This window comes from Sarcophilus harrisii, chromosome 1 (genome assembly GCF_902635505.1).
Source record: "Sarcophilus harrisii chromosome 1, mSarHar1.11, whole genome shotgun sequence".
In the NCBI taxonomy this organism is placed as follows: domain Eukaryota; kingdom Metazoa; phylum Chordata; class Mammalia; order Dasyuromorphia; family Dasyuridae; genus Sarcophilus; species Sarcophilus harrisii.
This window is the reverse complement of record NC_045426.1, coordinates 326,088,378-326,101,627: the sequence shown is the minus strand read 5'-3', so window position 1 is coordinate 326,101,627 and position 13,250 is coordinate 326,088,378. Positions and strand designations below refer to the sequence as shown.

General features: G+C 35.0%; 1 protein-coding gene across 2 annotated transcripts in view; it reads left to right on the top strand.

Annotated features, from left to right (window-relative positions):
* CEP78 (centrosomal protein 78) overlaps positions 1–13,024 on the top strand; it is a 36,954-nt gene extending 23,930 nt beyond the window's left edge. For both annotated transcript variants that reach the window (XM_031945500.1, XM_031945501.1), the window contains 4 exons: positions 5,837–5,914; positions 7,045–7,211; positions 7,734–7,902; positions 12,415–13,024. In XM_031945500.1, coding sequence (XP_031801360.1) covers positions 5,837–5,914; positions 7,045–7,211; positions 7,734–7,902; positions 12,415–12,960 — 960 coding nt within the window. In that variant the 3' untranslated portion in view covers positions 12,961–13,024. The remainder of the gene's footprint in view (positions 1–5,836; positions 5,915–7,044; positions 7,212–7,733; positions 7,903–12,414) is intronic.
* The last annotated feature ends 226 nt before the right edge of the window (positions 13,025–13,250 follow it).

The window sequence follows — 13,250 nt, the reverse complement described above, 5'->3', positions numbered from 1 at the left end:
AACAACAATTTGTACTTTTATCCTCTCTGCTCCCTTATATCTATCTGCCTTCCCACCCAAGTATCTCATTAATCTCAAAGGTGAAATAGTGTTTTAAAAGAAAAATCTATGGAGATTCATCATTCTGACTAAAAAAATATTACAAAGCACATATATTACTGATCATAATCACAGATTCTCTGAGATCTTGAAGGCTTCTAGCACAAGCTGTACCTGAACAAAAATCCTATTTATCAAATTGCCAACCAGGGGTCATCCATTATTCTCTTGAAATCCTAGGGTAACCGAAATCTAGAGCTGCTCATTTTATTTGTGAAAAGCTCTAAATGATTAGGAAGTTGTAATGTAGTTGTTGTTGTTTAAACATCAAGCCTAAATTTGCTCTTAGCAATTTGTTCCTGTTACTTTTAGTTCTCTCTTCTATAGTCAAGCAGAATAAATTCAAACCCTTTTTCATATAGCGGCCTTTAAAATAGATAACACGAAACATAAAGAAAAGAATCCAGATGGCAGTCTCACATGTATTCTAGATTTGGGGAGAGTGGATTTTAGTGAGTTATAAGGAAAAAGTAGGATTCTGTGATTTAAGATCCTACAGAGAAAAACAGCTCAGAAAGGATGAAGTGCTGAGCACCTCATGAAATTCTGACAACAAAGATCCAATTTGAACTGAAAGTAGAAATTAGCTAGTCTCTTCTGTGACTTAACCAAAATGATCTTTTTGTTCCTCACTCACTCATGACTCTCCCTATGTTGACTATTCCTGTGCTTAAAATGTGCTGCCTTCTTAATTCAATTTCAATCTCTTAAATCCATTATGTATCCTTTATAAGGTGTTCTAGCCAACTTGGGTGATTAGTCTATCAGTTGATAAATATTTATTGAATGTGGTAAGAACCGAATACAAAAAAGGAAAAGTCCTGATCTCAGGGAGCTAACAATCTAATGGTGAAAGACAACATACAAAAGGAAGCTGAAAGGCAAGGGAAGGTATCTGCTGCAAGGGGACTTGAAGAGTATAGCCCAGTAGAAAATAAAGAGATGGCAACCTAGATACCCTGCTTAAATGGACTGAAGGAGCCATATAATCAAAGGGAGGATCCAGGGGAGAGGGCTTCTGAGGAAGTATGAGTTCCTGGGGAAAGTAGGTTCATGGAGTATGATGTCAAAAGTCTAAAGAGTGACTGGGACACTTGGTCAACAGACTGTTCTCACTTATTCCTTGGTGTCACTTTTCCCTATGCCTGAAATGAGTAAGATTCAGCTCTGCAAAGATATATAAATGAAAAAGCGTTTATTTGGCCCAACTCGGCAAGTTCTGTTCTGTGTTATGGGAATGTGCTTATTAAAAAAAAGGGAGGGGGGGTGGCGCATGACAAACCTCATCCATGAACTCTGGCAGATTTTTTGATGATAAGGGTAGAGTGTGACAGGGAAGAAAGGAACATATGATGAGTCGATATGACAAGTGTTTTGAAAGAAAGAAAGTGTTAGTGAGACAAGACTGGCCCTTTTCCTGAAGGATAATAGTCCCATGGATAAAATCACTCAGTAGGAAGGCCCAGGATGGAAAGGATATGAAAATATTTTGGAAGAAATTGTGGAAGAATCGGTACACACTGTGATTTCTCACAGTACAATATAGTATGTTACAAAATTTGATGTCAAGGGGAAGAATATACAGCGTCGATTGGACAAGTTACTTCAGTAGACTGAGACTTGAACATAGAATTTGAACAGTAGAGAGAGGGGAATAGATTGTAGGTAATAGGAACATTTCAGGGAGTTAAAATTTAAAATATATATATTCTGAACTAAAATACTCCCTAATTTTATATACACAATGGTATGCAAAATTATGGAATTATATAAATGTCCATTTCATACCACTTTTTTATTTTAATAATATATTCTCTCTATTCTTTCAAAATTCCTATTTTTGCTTCCTTCTAAATTTCCTTTTTTTTTTTTTAATTGTCATAGATACACCTTTAAAACTGTTACAGTGCTCTCTGGTATCAGTATTGCTTACCTTCTCTTTCTTATAATCATCCCCACTCAATTAACAAAGAGTGAAAAAGAGGGGGAAAATGTCTTATAACAGATAAGCAGTCAAACAAAAAGAAGCTTCAAAGTAGCCATGTCTCAAAAGGTGTTTCCTCACCTTGTATTACTTCTCTGCCAAGAAAGGAGTAACTTACCTTATTATAGCCCCCCCCCCTTTTGGGGGAGAAGGGAAGGGAATTGGGGTTAAGTGACTTATCCATAGTTAAGTGTCTTAGACTAGATTTTAACTCGGGTCCTCCTGACTCCAGGATCGATGCTCTATCTACTTCGCCTTCTAGCTGCTTCTTGTCAAATTTTTTTTAAATCAATATTCTTAAACTTAAAAAAAATTTCTTTTACTTAAAAAATTTTTTTTTACAAATTATCCTCCAGATTCTATTTATTTCACTATTATTTGATATCACCCAGAATTCTTTGCAATTTTCTCTTTCATCATTTCTTACAGCACATTATATCACATTCATATAACACAATCTGATCAGCTATTCCCCTGTTATATTAAAAGGCCATCCAAGGCTTTACCTTAGATGCTAACTCCCTCCATTATAGACTGATCAGACTGAAGCAGAACAAAAAGTCTAAGTGGATTAGAGAGGTCATAGGGTCATAGATGAAGAGCTAGAAGGAACCTCAGAGGTCATTCAGTCCAACCTTTGCATTTTGCAAATGAGGAAATTGAGGCCCAGTGAAGTTAAATAACTTCTCTAAGACCACATTAGTAGTGAGTCAGAGGTAGAATTTGAATTGGTATCTTTTAACTCTCAAATCTTGAGGTTTATGTTGTACCTCTTCCCCCCATCACCTTGGTTTAAGAAAACCCATTTCATATGGTAAAATGCATTTGAAGTACTAGTCATACTTTTTGCATTTCCAGAGAGAGTTACATTTCCTCCTCAACGCCAAACAGACTAAATGGAATCAAGGGTTTGGGGGGAGAGGAAAAATCAATTGCTAGGAAGTTTCATACATATCCCATTAGGGAATTTAAAAATAACTAATCAGTCTTGAATATTAAAGTATCTGAATAAAAAATTAGACAAGAATTTTGAAAATTATTGAAAAATACAATTGAATTTGCCCCATCAAAATAGCACTACCTCATCATTCCTAAATGATTTGTAATACTATAAACAGCCGAGAATTCTCTTCTTCCCTCTACCTCCTGTCCTATCATTCAGATGTCTTCTGCCACTATGTCCTCTTTCAACCTCCCTCTCACTTGATAAAGTGACTCCCCTACTTGTTCAAGTGATCCCATTTCATCCAGAAGATTACTCCCTCTACCATTCTTACTTATTCATTTATTTTCAAGCTCCCTCTTCCTACTGGCTCATTTTCTGTTGCCTATAAATATGTCCATGTGTCTTCTATCAGTGTGGAGAAGCTCACTTCATTTGATCCTTCTATCTTGCCAGCTGCGGTCCTATATTTGTCCTGACTTTTGGAGCTAAACTCAGAAAGGTTACAGTCTACAGTAGTTCAGTCTACAGCCTCCTCTTTCCCTCCAATTGCTTTCTTTGCCCCTTACAGTTTAGCCCCTGACTTTATCATGTTTCCAGAATTAGCAGTGATTTCTTTAGTTGCCAAATCAATGACTTTTCTTGGTTCTCTTCTTGACCTCCCTGCAACCTTTGACCTTTGATCACTTTTTCCTCCTTAATATTCCTTTTTAATCAAGTTTTTAGGACTTACTTTCTCTTCTGTCAGATCATTCTTCCCTATTGTCTTTATTGGATCCTCCCCTAGAACATTTTTTCCTGAGACCTTTTCTCTCCTTTGTACTATTTCATTTGTGATCTTATAAGCTCCCATGGATTGAATTACCATCTCTATGCTAATGATTCTCAAATCTTACTTATATTACTCCAAATGCTCTGCTGACCTCCAATCTTGTATCTCCAACTGCCTTTCATGTGTCTCATATTGGGTATCCAGTAGACGACATCTTAGATATATCTAAAAATCCAAAATAATTCATCTTTCTCCCTTCCTACCTTCCCCCCCCCCCCCCATATTCATGTCTTCCCTTTACTATAGAGGGAAACATCATTCTTCCTAAATCCTCAAGCTTACAATCTAGAAATCATCCCAACATAGTATTATGTTATTTCTTCTGTACCTTCTATATTTTTTCACATATTTCTGTACGCCAAATTGATGCTTAATGCGTAAAGAAGGCCAAATTAAGTACAGAAGTAACAAGCTTTTTACCCTATAGACTAATTAATAGACTATATACATGAATTCAACATTAATGTTAGCAGAGAGCAACCAGTTTTCAAATGCACTAACTTCATTCTGAAGTCTAATTATCTCAGCTCAAACACGAATCACAAAAAACCAAATTATTTTTAATTCTACCTCTGTTTGTCTTCACAAATTCTCACCCTCCCCATACCCAACTCTATTGCCAAGGCCTATGGATTTTGCTTTTGCAGAATTTCTTGATGATGCTTCTTCTCCTCTGACATGGACACTACTTATGTGCAGGCTCTCCTCACCTCATACCTGGATTATTGCAGTAGTCTGCTGCTGGGTCTGCCTGCTTCAAGTCCCTTCCCACTCAACCAATAATGGAATATTCCTAAAATGTAGGTATGGTCATGTCATACACACACACATACACACACTCATCTCATTAAAATTCCAGTGACCTTTGTTACCTCTAAGAGCTAACACAGAATCCTCTGTCATTCAGAACTTTTTATTATTGAACTCCTTTCCACCTTTCCATTCTTCTTGCATCTTACTCCCTGACACACACTTTTTCGTTCAGTGACATAACTTTTTGGCTTTCCTCAAAATCCTCCATCTCTTGGTTTTAGATATCATCCCTTACTATCCAGCAATCTTGGAATGCTTTCCTTTCTCTGCTCCTACAACTGACCTCTCTGAATGTATTTATTTGCATGTTTTTTCTCCCATTATGTTGAAAACTCTTTAAGGGCAGGTTCTATCTTTTGCCTTCTTTTTGTATCCCCAGTATTTAGCTTAGAGCCCAGAAAATATAGATGCTTTAAAAATATTTATTGATTGATTTGACTATTAGATTCCATTGCCATTGGAATCTAAGATATTTACTTAATGAATGAAGATGGCATATATTTCAAAGTAGAACTAAATTATATTTTTTCTTAAATTTCATGATGAATTTTACCTGAAAAAAATCTTATTTTAGCAGGGGACTTAGGGAATAAGTGCTTTTTTAAAATGCTTGTTATGTGAGTGCACTTTATAGTTATTATTTCATTTACTCCTCACAACCTGGGAGATTGGTGCTATTACTATCCCCATTTTACAGTTGAAAAACTGAGGCAAAGAGGTTTACATAGTAGTAAGTACCTGAGGTCACATTTGAACTCGGGTCTTCCTAATACCAAGCCCAGCACTCTGAATACTGTGATGCTGCCAGCTACCTCATTCATGTAGAGGCTTTTTCAGATGTGCCCTTTTGCTATCTTAATACACTGTACTGAGTATTATTCAGTCTTCCATGAAATGAATATTGCTTTCCAAAGAGAAAATGAAATGAAACTTCACCCTATTTTAGTATCACTAGGAAGTGACTTAATTATTATGATAATGGTACGAGATCTCTTACTACTTTCACTTTAAAATTCAGTTTTTAGAACTGATTGAAACCTTAAAGATAATCTGTCAAATCCTCTCATAAATTTATACATGAAAAAGTTGAGGTACAGAGAATCTGTGACTCAGAATTTCCTTGTAGGCCATTCTTAAGTGTAATAATTTTTATGGTTTTCCACAGGAGAAGTTGGAAGAGTGCCTAGAGCAGTTAAAAACAGAAAGGATGATGAGAGTTAAGGCCGACAAACGAGTAACTGAGGTAAAATTAAAAATAATTTGTGTTTTTGTTATTTGTGTTTGAGCTGAAATAATTAGACTTCAGAATGAAGTTAAGTTAGTGCATTTGAAAATTGGTTGCTCTCTGTTAATATTAATGTTGAATTCATGTATATAGTCCATTAATTAGTCTATAGGGTAAAAAACTTTGTTACTTCTGTGCTTTATTTGGCGGTCTTTACTCATTAAACACCAATATGATGTACAAAAATATGTGAAGAAACATAGAGGGTACAGAAGAAACAATTTAATACTATCCTCGAGTACTTTTAACTTGTATAGGAAGATGTAAGATCACTTAAGAGTATTAAAGCAAATACAATATAGTAAAGAGGAGATGGTATTTATGGCCACAGGAAATGTAAAACAATAGAGTGACTCAGGTGCCTCCAGGTTAGGAAAGGCTTTTTGAAGGTGAAACCTGACCTTGTGGGAAATCTTTGAGAGGTATTCGTTTAGTAGAAGCAGTTTAGCTACAGAAGCAAAGTAGAAAGGGTAATAGAACCAGGACAGAGAAGAAAAAAAGGAGACAGCAACCTGATGGGAGAACATGGGGGAGGAAGAAGTGGTGTGGTGTATCAGTGGCAGGTTTGACAGGATGTTGGAGAATCTTGAACACAAGGTCAAAAATTTAGCATTGAATTCAACAAGCAACAGAGAGAAACTTCAGAAATTAATCCTATAATTACCTGTTAGTTTGAACTTTTGTATATTTTTCTGGAGTCAGTCTTCTAATTTAATTTCCTAATTGACAGAATGTTTTAGCCATTTTCTAACAAAGAAAAGTAAACATTTTCTGGAAATCTGGTACAAATGGAACCAATTATTACCTAGCCAGTTTTCTGAAACTACCTGAATTACAGAACAGTTTGTAATATCTGTTGGTAGAAGTGATTTTACTAGAAGCTCCTATACTACTTTGAGAGAGATGTGTTCTCATATTTAATAAGTAAAAAATGAATCTCGGTCTTCCTGCTCTTACCCCAAGATTATGGGAAATAAATCTGTTTTCACAGTTGGACTTGATGAAATATAACCACAAGTTTCTTGTTCCTTTTTTCATTTAAATTTTGCTTTTTATTAACAGTGAGTAAAAATTATATTATTTCCTAGCTGGAACTTGAAAATTCCCAGTTGCGAAATATAAATTTCTCACTATCTGAGGCTCTTCATGCACAGTCCCTGGCAACCATGATTTTGGAAGATGATGGTGTTTTGGGCAGTATTGAGACATCTTTCCAAAAGTTCCATGCATTTTTGGATCTCCTTAAAGATGCTGGGTAGGTTAAATGCTGTTTCTTCCCTTTTCTTAACTTTAGTTTTCAAAATTTAGCTTAGGCAACTTTATTACCTAAGCAAAGTTCAATAGCTAACTAATTGTAATTATAATTAACTTTTTTTCCACTGATATGTGTAAAACTCTATGAAATTGAAAGTCATATGGAATTATAGTAAAAAACATGAATGCACAATAATGAATTTATATTTCTAAAGAGTTAGATAGAAAGTACATTTATGCAAGAATAACCCCATGAGAGTAGTAGCTGACAGGTGTGAGATTAAAGAATAGCAAATAAAGTTGATAGCTGTTCGACAGTAGTTTATTAGGAGACTCTTCTTAAAATTTGGACAGCAATCCAATAGAGTACAAGAAGATTATTGTGAATTATATAGAAAAAGGATTGCATTTTGAAGCGAAATATGAGACTTCATTTTAGTCTGTTTCTTTGCTCTGATCTTAGATATATTTATATGCATCTATAATAACCATTTATTGTTTTTCCTATTAATCTCTATTCTAGACTTGGGCAGCTAGCCACAGTAGCTGGTATAAGTCAATCGGATTTTGATTTCCTAGATCAGTCCCAGATGAACACTTCAATTAATGCTATACTTACGGAAGAAAAGAAAGGAATTGAAGAAAGACAAGAATCTGGTCAGAATACCCCAGGACAAATGCAGAGCATCCAAGTAAGTGAAGTTTGGTTAAGATCAGGCATACCATCTTTTCTATTTCATTTTGGTATTATCTACCTTAATATAATAAAGAATTTCTTAATTTCATCATTTAGGATATCACTGAGAAGATCCGTTCAGTACCTGTAGGTTCATGATTTCATGTTGCAAGTGCTACCTTAGTATTTAGATTATTAGTACATATAAGCAATGAAATATTATTAAAATTATATTATTATACATTATTCATTTCTTCATGTTATTTGTAATAGGTAGACTGAAAAGGTAGGTGATACACTGGATAGAGTGCTGGATTAGGAGTGAAGAACTCTTCTTCCTGAGTTCAAATCTGGCCATAGACACTAGTTGTGTAATCCTGGATAAGTCACTTAACCCTGTTTGCTTCAGTTTACTCATTTGTAAAATGGGCAGGAAAAGGAAATGGCAAATCACTCCAATATCTTCTCTGAGAACACCCTGAAAAATTACTGAATGACAATAATAACATTATTATTATTTAGACTATAATCAGGCTGTAAATTAATATGTTAGAATTGGCTAATATATCTAGTCAGCTAATCAAGTCAGCAAACATTTTTAGGTGCCTATTATGTGACAAACACCATGCTTAGATGTTGGAATGTAAAGAAAGGCAAAAAACAGCTTGTTCTCAAGGAGTTTGCAGTGTAGTGAAGCAATATATAAGCAACTATATACAAGCAGGATACAAAATAAATGGGAGATATCTGAAGGAAAGCACTAATGTTAATGTAAAAAGGACTGGGAAATTTTTCTTGCATAAGATTGGAGTTTAGTTGAGACTTGATTGAAGTCAGTGAAGCCAGGAAGAAGATAGACATAAGTAGGGAGAGAATTCCTGGAGCAGGGGATACCCAGTGAAAACAATAAAGTTTTCATGAAAATGAAGTCTTATGAAATCAGGGTCAGTGAGTCTCATGGAGGGGCAGAATGGGGAGAAGGGAGGTGTTGTTAAAGATGAGAAGAATAGGACTTTAAAAGTCAAACAGGATTTTATATTTGATCCTAGTGGCCATAGGGAGCCACTGAAGTTGTTTAATGGGGGTGACACTAGCAGGTGTACACTTTAGAAAGATCATTTTGATAATCAATGTGGGGGTTAATAGGCCTAAATAGAATTTTAAGGCAGGGAGACCAAACCAACAGATTATTGTAATAGTCCAGGTGTGAGGTAATGAGGATGGGGACCAGGGTGATGGCAAGGTTGGAGGGGGAAAAAAAGGGTGAATAAAGATAAGGATATATATGAGATAGATACTAGAAAAGCAGAAATGAGTAAGTCAGAAAGATTTAGCAACTGACTAGACATGGGGAGTAGAAAATTATATATAAGTTGATGACCCTAGAATCTTAAAACTAGAAAACATGAAACTTGTAGGAAACAATAAAAGCAGTTCATAAATATAAAGCACTAAAGTGCTTTATATTTATGAACTGCTTTTATTATTTCCTATAATGTAAAAAGAAGTAGTTATTTTTCTCATTTTATGGATAAAACAAGGTTCCAACAAAAGGGTCATTTGTTTTGAAACAAATGTGAAGTAGATTACAACTTGCCTAAAGTGACATGTTCTTCAATCATTTCAGTCATTTTCTACTCTTGGTGACCCCTTTTGTGGTTTTCTTGGCAAAGATAAGGGAATGGTTTGCCATTTTTTTTCTCCAACTCATTTATAGATGAGGAAACTGAGGCAAACAGAATTAAGTGACATGCCCAGGGTCACACAACTAGTAGATGTCAGAGGCCAGGTTTGAACTCAGTAAGATGAGTCTTTCTGATTTCAGGTCCAGCACTCTTATCTATTGTGCCACCTAGTTGCCCCTCTAAAGTTACATAGCAACTAATAAAATCTGAACTAGAATTCAGATAACTTAACACATCTAGGTTAGTGTTCTTTCTACTGTATGGCTAGTTTAATAACAGGTTGTTTTTGTTTTTTATAATTAAAGTTTTTTATTTACATAGCATATGCATGGATAATTTTTCAACATTGAAACTTGCAAAACCTTTTCTTCCAAATTTTCCTCTTCCCCCCACCCCCTCCCCTAGCTAGCAGGTAGTCCAGTACATGTTAAATATGTTAAAATACATGTTAAATCATATATATATACACACACACACATATATTTATGCAGTTATCTTGCTGCACAAGAAAAATCAGATCAAGAAGGAAGAAAAAAACAGAAAATAAATTGCAAGCAAACAACAACAAAAAGAGTGAGAATGCTATGTTGTGTTCCACACTCAGTTCCCCCAGTCCTTTCTCTGGGTGTAGATCCTTCTTCATCACTGAACAAGTGGCACTGGTTTGAATCATCTCATTGTTGAAGAGAGCCACGTCCATCAGAATTGACTGTTTTATAGACTTAGTGTTGCCATGTACAATGATCTTCTGGTTCTGCTCATTTCACTTAGCATCAGTTGATGTAAGTCTCTCCAGGCCTCTTTGAAATCATCCTACTGGTCATTTCTTACAGAACAATAATATTCATAGACCATAACTTATTCAGCCATTCTCCAATTGATGGGTATCCACTCAAATTCTATTTTCTGCCTGTAGAGTTAACTCAGTGGAATTGATGAGATGATGGTTCTCTAGTTCATACATAATCAGTATGCTGTAATGATGTAATTACAATAAGGTATATAAGGGCTAAGAAGGACTAGAAGATAGACATTCTATCTTTCACCAGCCTAGTGGTGGCTATCCTGCCTCCTGAACTCCTGCACAAAGATCAAGGCTGGTCCTCTAAAAAGCCCCCGAATACTACATTATGGTGTTCCACTTTGGGCACCAAAATGTAATGTTCGGGGTAGCTTTCTGTCATAGTCAAACCCAGTCTCAGTCTCACCCAGTTCTCATCCAGCAGTCTGACAGTCTCAACTTGTCTCCCTCTGAGTCTGACTTTGTCCCCAATTTAAATACCCTATTACAATTATATCATTACAGTATACTGAGTATGTGCGAACTAGAGAACCATTATATCACCATGCTAAGTACTAAATATATGTATACAAGAGAACCATTATCTCATCGATTTCACTGAGTTAGCACCTTGTTTCAAATATACTTCTCCAGAGTTCCAGCTCTCTACACTTGCCACTACAAAAAGGGCTGCCACAAACATTTTTCGCACATATGATTCCCTTTCCCTCCTTTAAGATCTCTTTGGGATATAATCCCAGTAGTAACAGTGCTGGATCAAAAGTATGGGCACAGTTTGATAACTTTTTGAGCATAGTTCCAAAATTGCTCTCCACAATGGTTGGATTCATTCACAACAGTGTCCTAGTTTTCCCACATCCCCTCCAACATTTGTCATTATTTTTTCCTGTCATCTTAGCCAATCTGACAGGTGTGTAGTGGTATCTTAGAGTTGTCTTAATTTGCATTTCTCTGATCAGTACTGATTTGGAGCATTTTTTCATGTGGCTACAAATAGTTTAAATTTTTTCATCTGAAAATTGTCTGTTCGTTTACTTTGACCATTTATCAATTGGAGAATGGCTTGAACTATTATAAATTTGAATCAGTTCTCTATATATCTTAGAAATGAGGTCTTTATCAAAACTTTTGAATGTAAAAATGTTTTCCCAGTTTATTGCTTAAGAAGAGTTTTATTGTGAGAAATGCTAAATAATTCAGTTCTTTATAATAAAGAGAAAAAACAGAAATGGGCTAAATAGTGGTAATAGTTTAGCTTGATTTAAAACTGAAGATACTAAGCAGCGAATTAGGTTGCTAGTAGATTATGTGTCTACAGTTTTTGAAGACACAATATACAAGAACTAGGATGATTGAGACTTTCACAAGCTTTGAATTATTAACTTGACCTCTTTAAGATTCTTTCCAGATGATTTATTAGCAAATAGAAAATAGGAAATAGGAAAAAAAAATAGAAACTAGGGGAAAAATAGATTAACAAAATAAGAAAGCGAGATTTTAAGATAAATCCTGAGGACCTTTTTACAATTTGCCGTACACTGGTATAAATAAACTATTTTGCAGGAAGGAAAAAAAAATAAGAAATCAGAATAAAAACACCTTAATACAAAAAGGGGACACAATTTTTTTTTTTTAAATGAGCCCTCTCTGAGTTATGTTCATTATGTAAAATATGGCCATCTACATGGATTTGACCTGTAGGAATTTCTTTTCTCTGGCATCCTGCTTTCTCTTCCCTCCCTGTTGTAGACCTCTTCTTGAAGTATACTTTGTTTATTAATTTGGAACTTGTATATAAGTTTTCATCTGCTCTTCACATCTTTGAGACTTGATAGGCTGTAGGAAATGGCCTTAGACACAGCAGAGCAATTGTTGTAGTTTCTCAGGAGCAAGATGACTGTAGGAGAAATGACCTCCCCAGAACTATTTGAATTGGATTTTAAGGGTCTTTTATGTTTATTAATAAGGTGACAGTAACCAGTAGAAATTTCAATTTAATTAAATGATTTTGACTAATTTTAATTATACTTTTCAATTTCAGAAAGTTAGTGGCGATGTTAGAACTTCTTTGCCTCTTGACACCTTCCAGATTCCAGTTTCTACTCAGGAGGCCAAAGAAGTTCAGGTAATCAAGGGCGTTGATCATCAACAGGTTCCTCCTAAAGAATTTGTCCCTACACCATCATTATCATTTTTAGCAAATATGATTGTTGAAACTCAAGATCAAAGAAAAGAAGAAGAGTCTTCCAGAAGTAGTAGAAGTTCCTCAGAGAAAAGTGCCAGAATGAGTGAATATACCTCAAAATACTCTTCAAAGAAACAGTCCGAAAGCAATTCTCATTCCTTCTCTGAGAGCACAATAAGTCAGAAAAGCAAAGGACATAGGGAACATAACCCTTTGGCTCATGAAAAATTAAAATATCCAACTTCGAAAAAATACAGTCTATCTAGGAAAGAAATGGGAGATGTGACAGTGATTTCCAAGACAGAGAAAAGTAAACACAGAACATCAGAACATTCTAAGAGTGAATCAATAGCATCTGATCTTGAAATTCCAGAAAGTATCCATTCTCTATCAAGTTCATGACTCAGATCTAGATGTTTGAAATTATGTCTTGCCTTAAAAATTTCAATAAACTTGGAAGCATGGACCTGGAAATCATTTGAGAAACTTTACTATATAATGATGAAATGTGTGGTGTGTGTATTCTCAGAGTATAAAAGTTTGAATAGCGCTTATTACAGATACTCATTATCTTTAAGGGATCTTGGATTTCCTCAGTTTTCATTAATCTTTTACATACATATATATATATATATATCCTACTTACATGTAAAAAAGTGTTTTTAAAATTTTGAATTCCAAAATATTTTCCC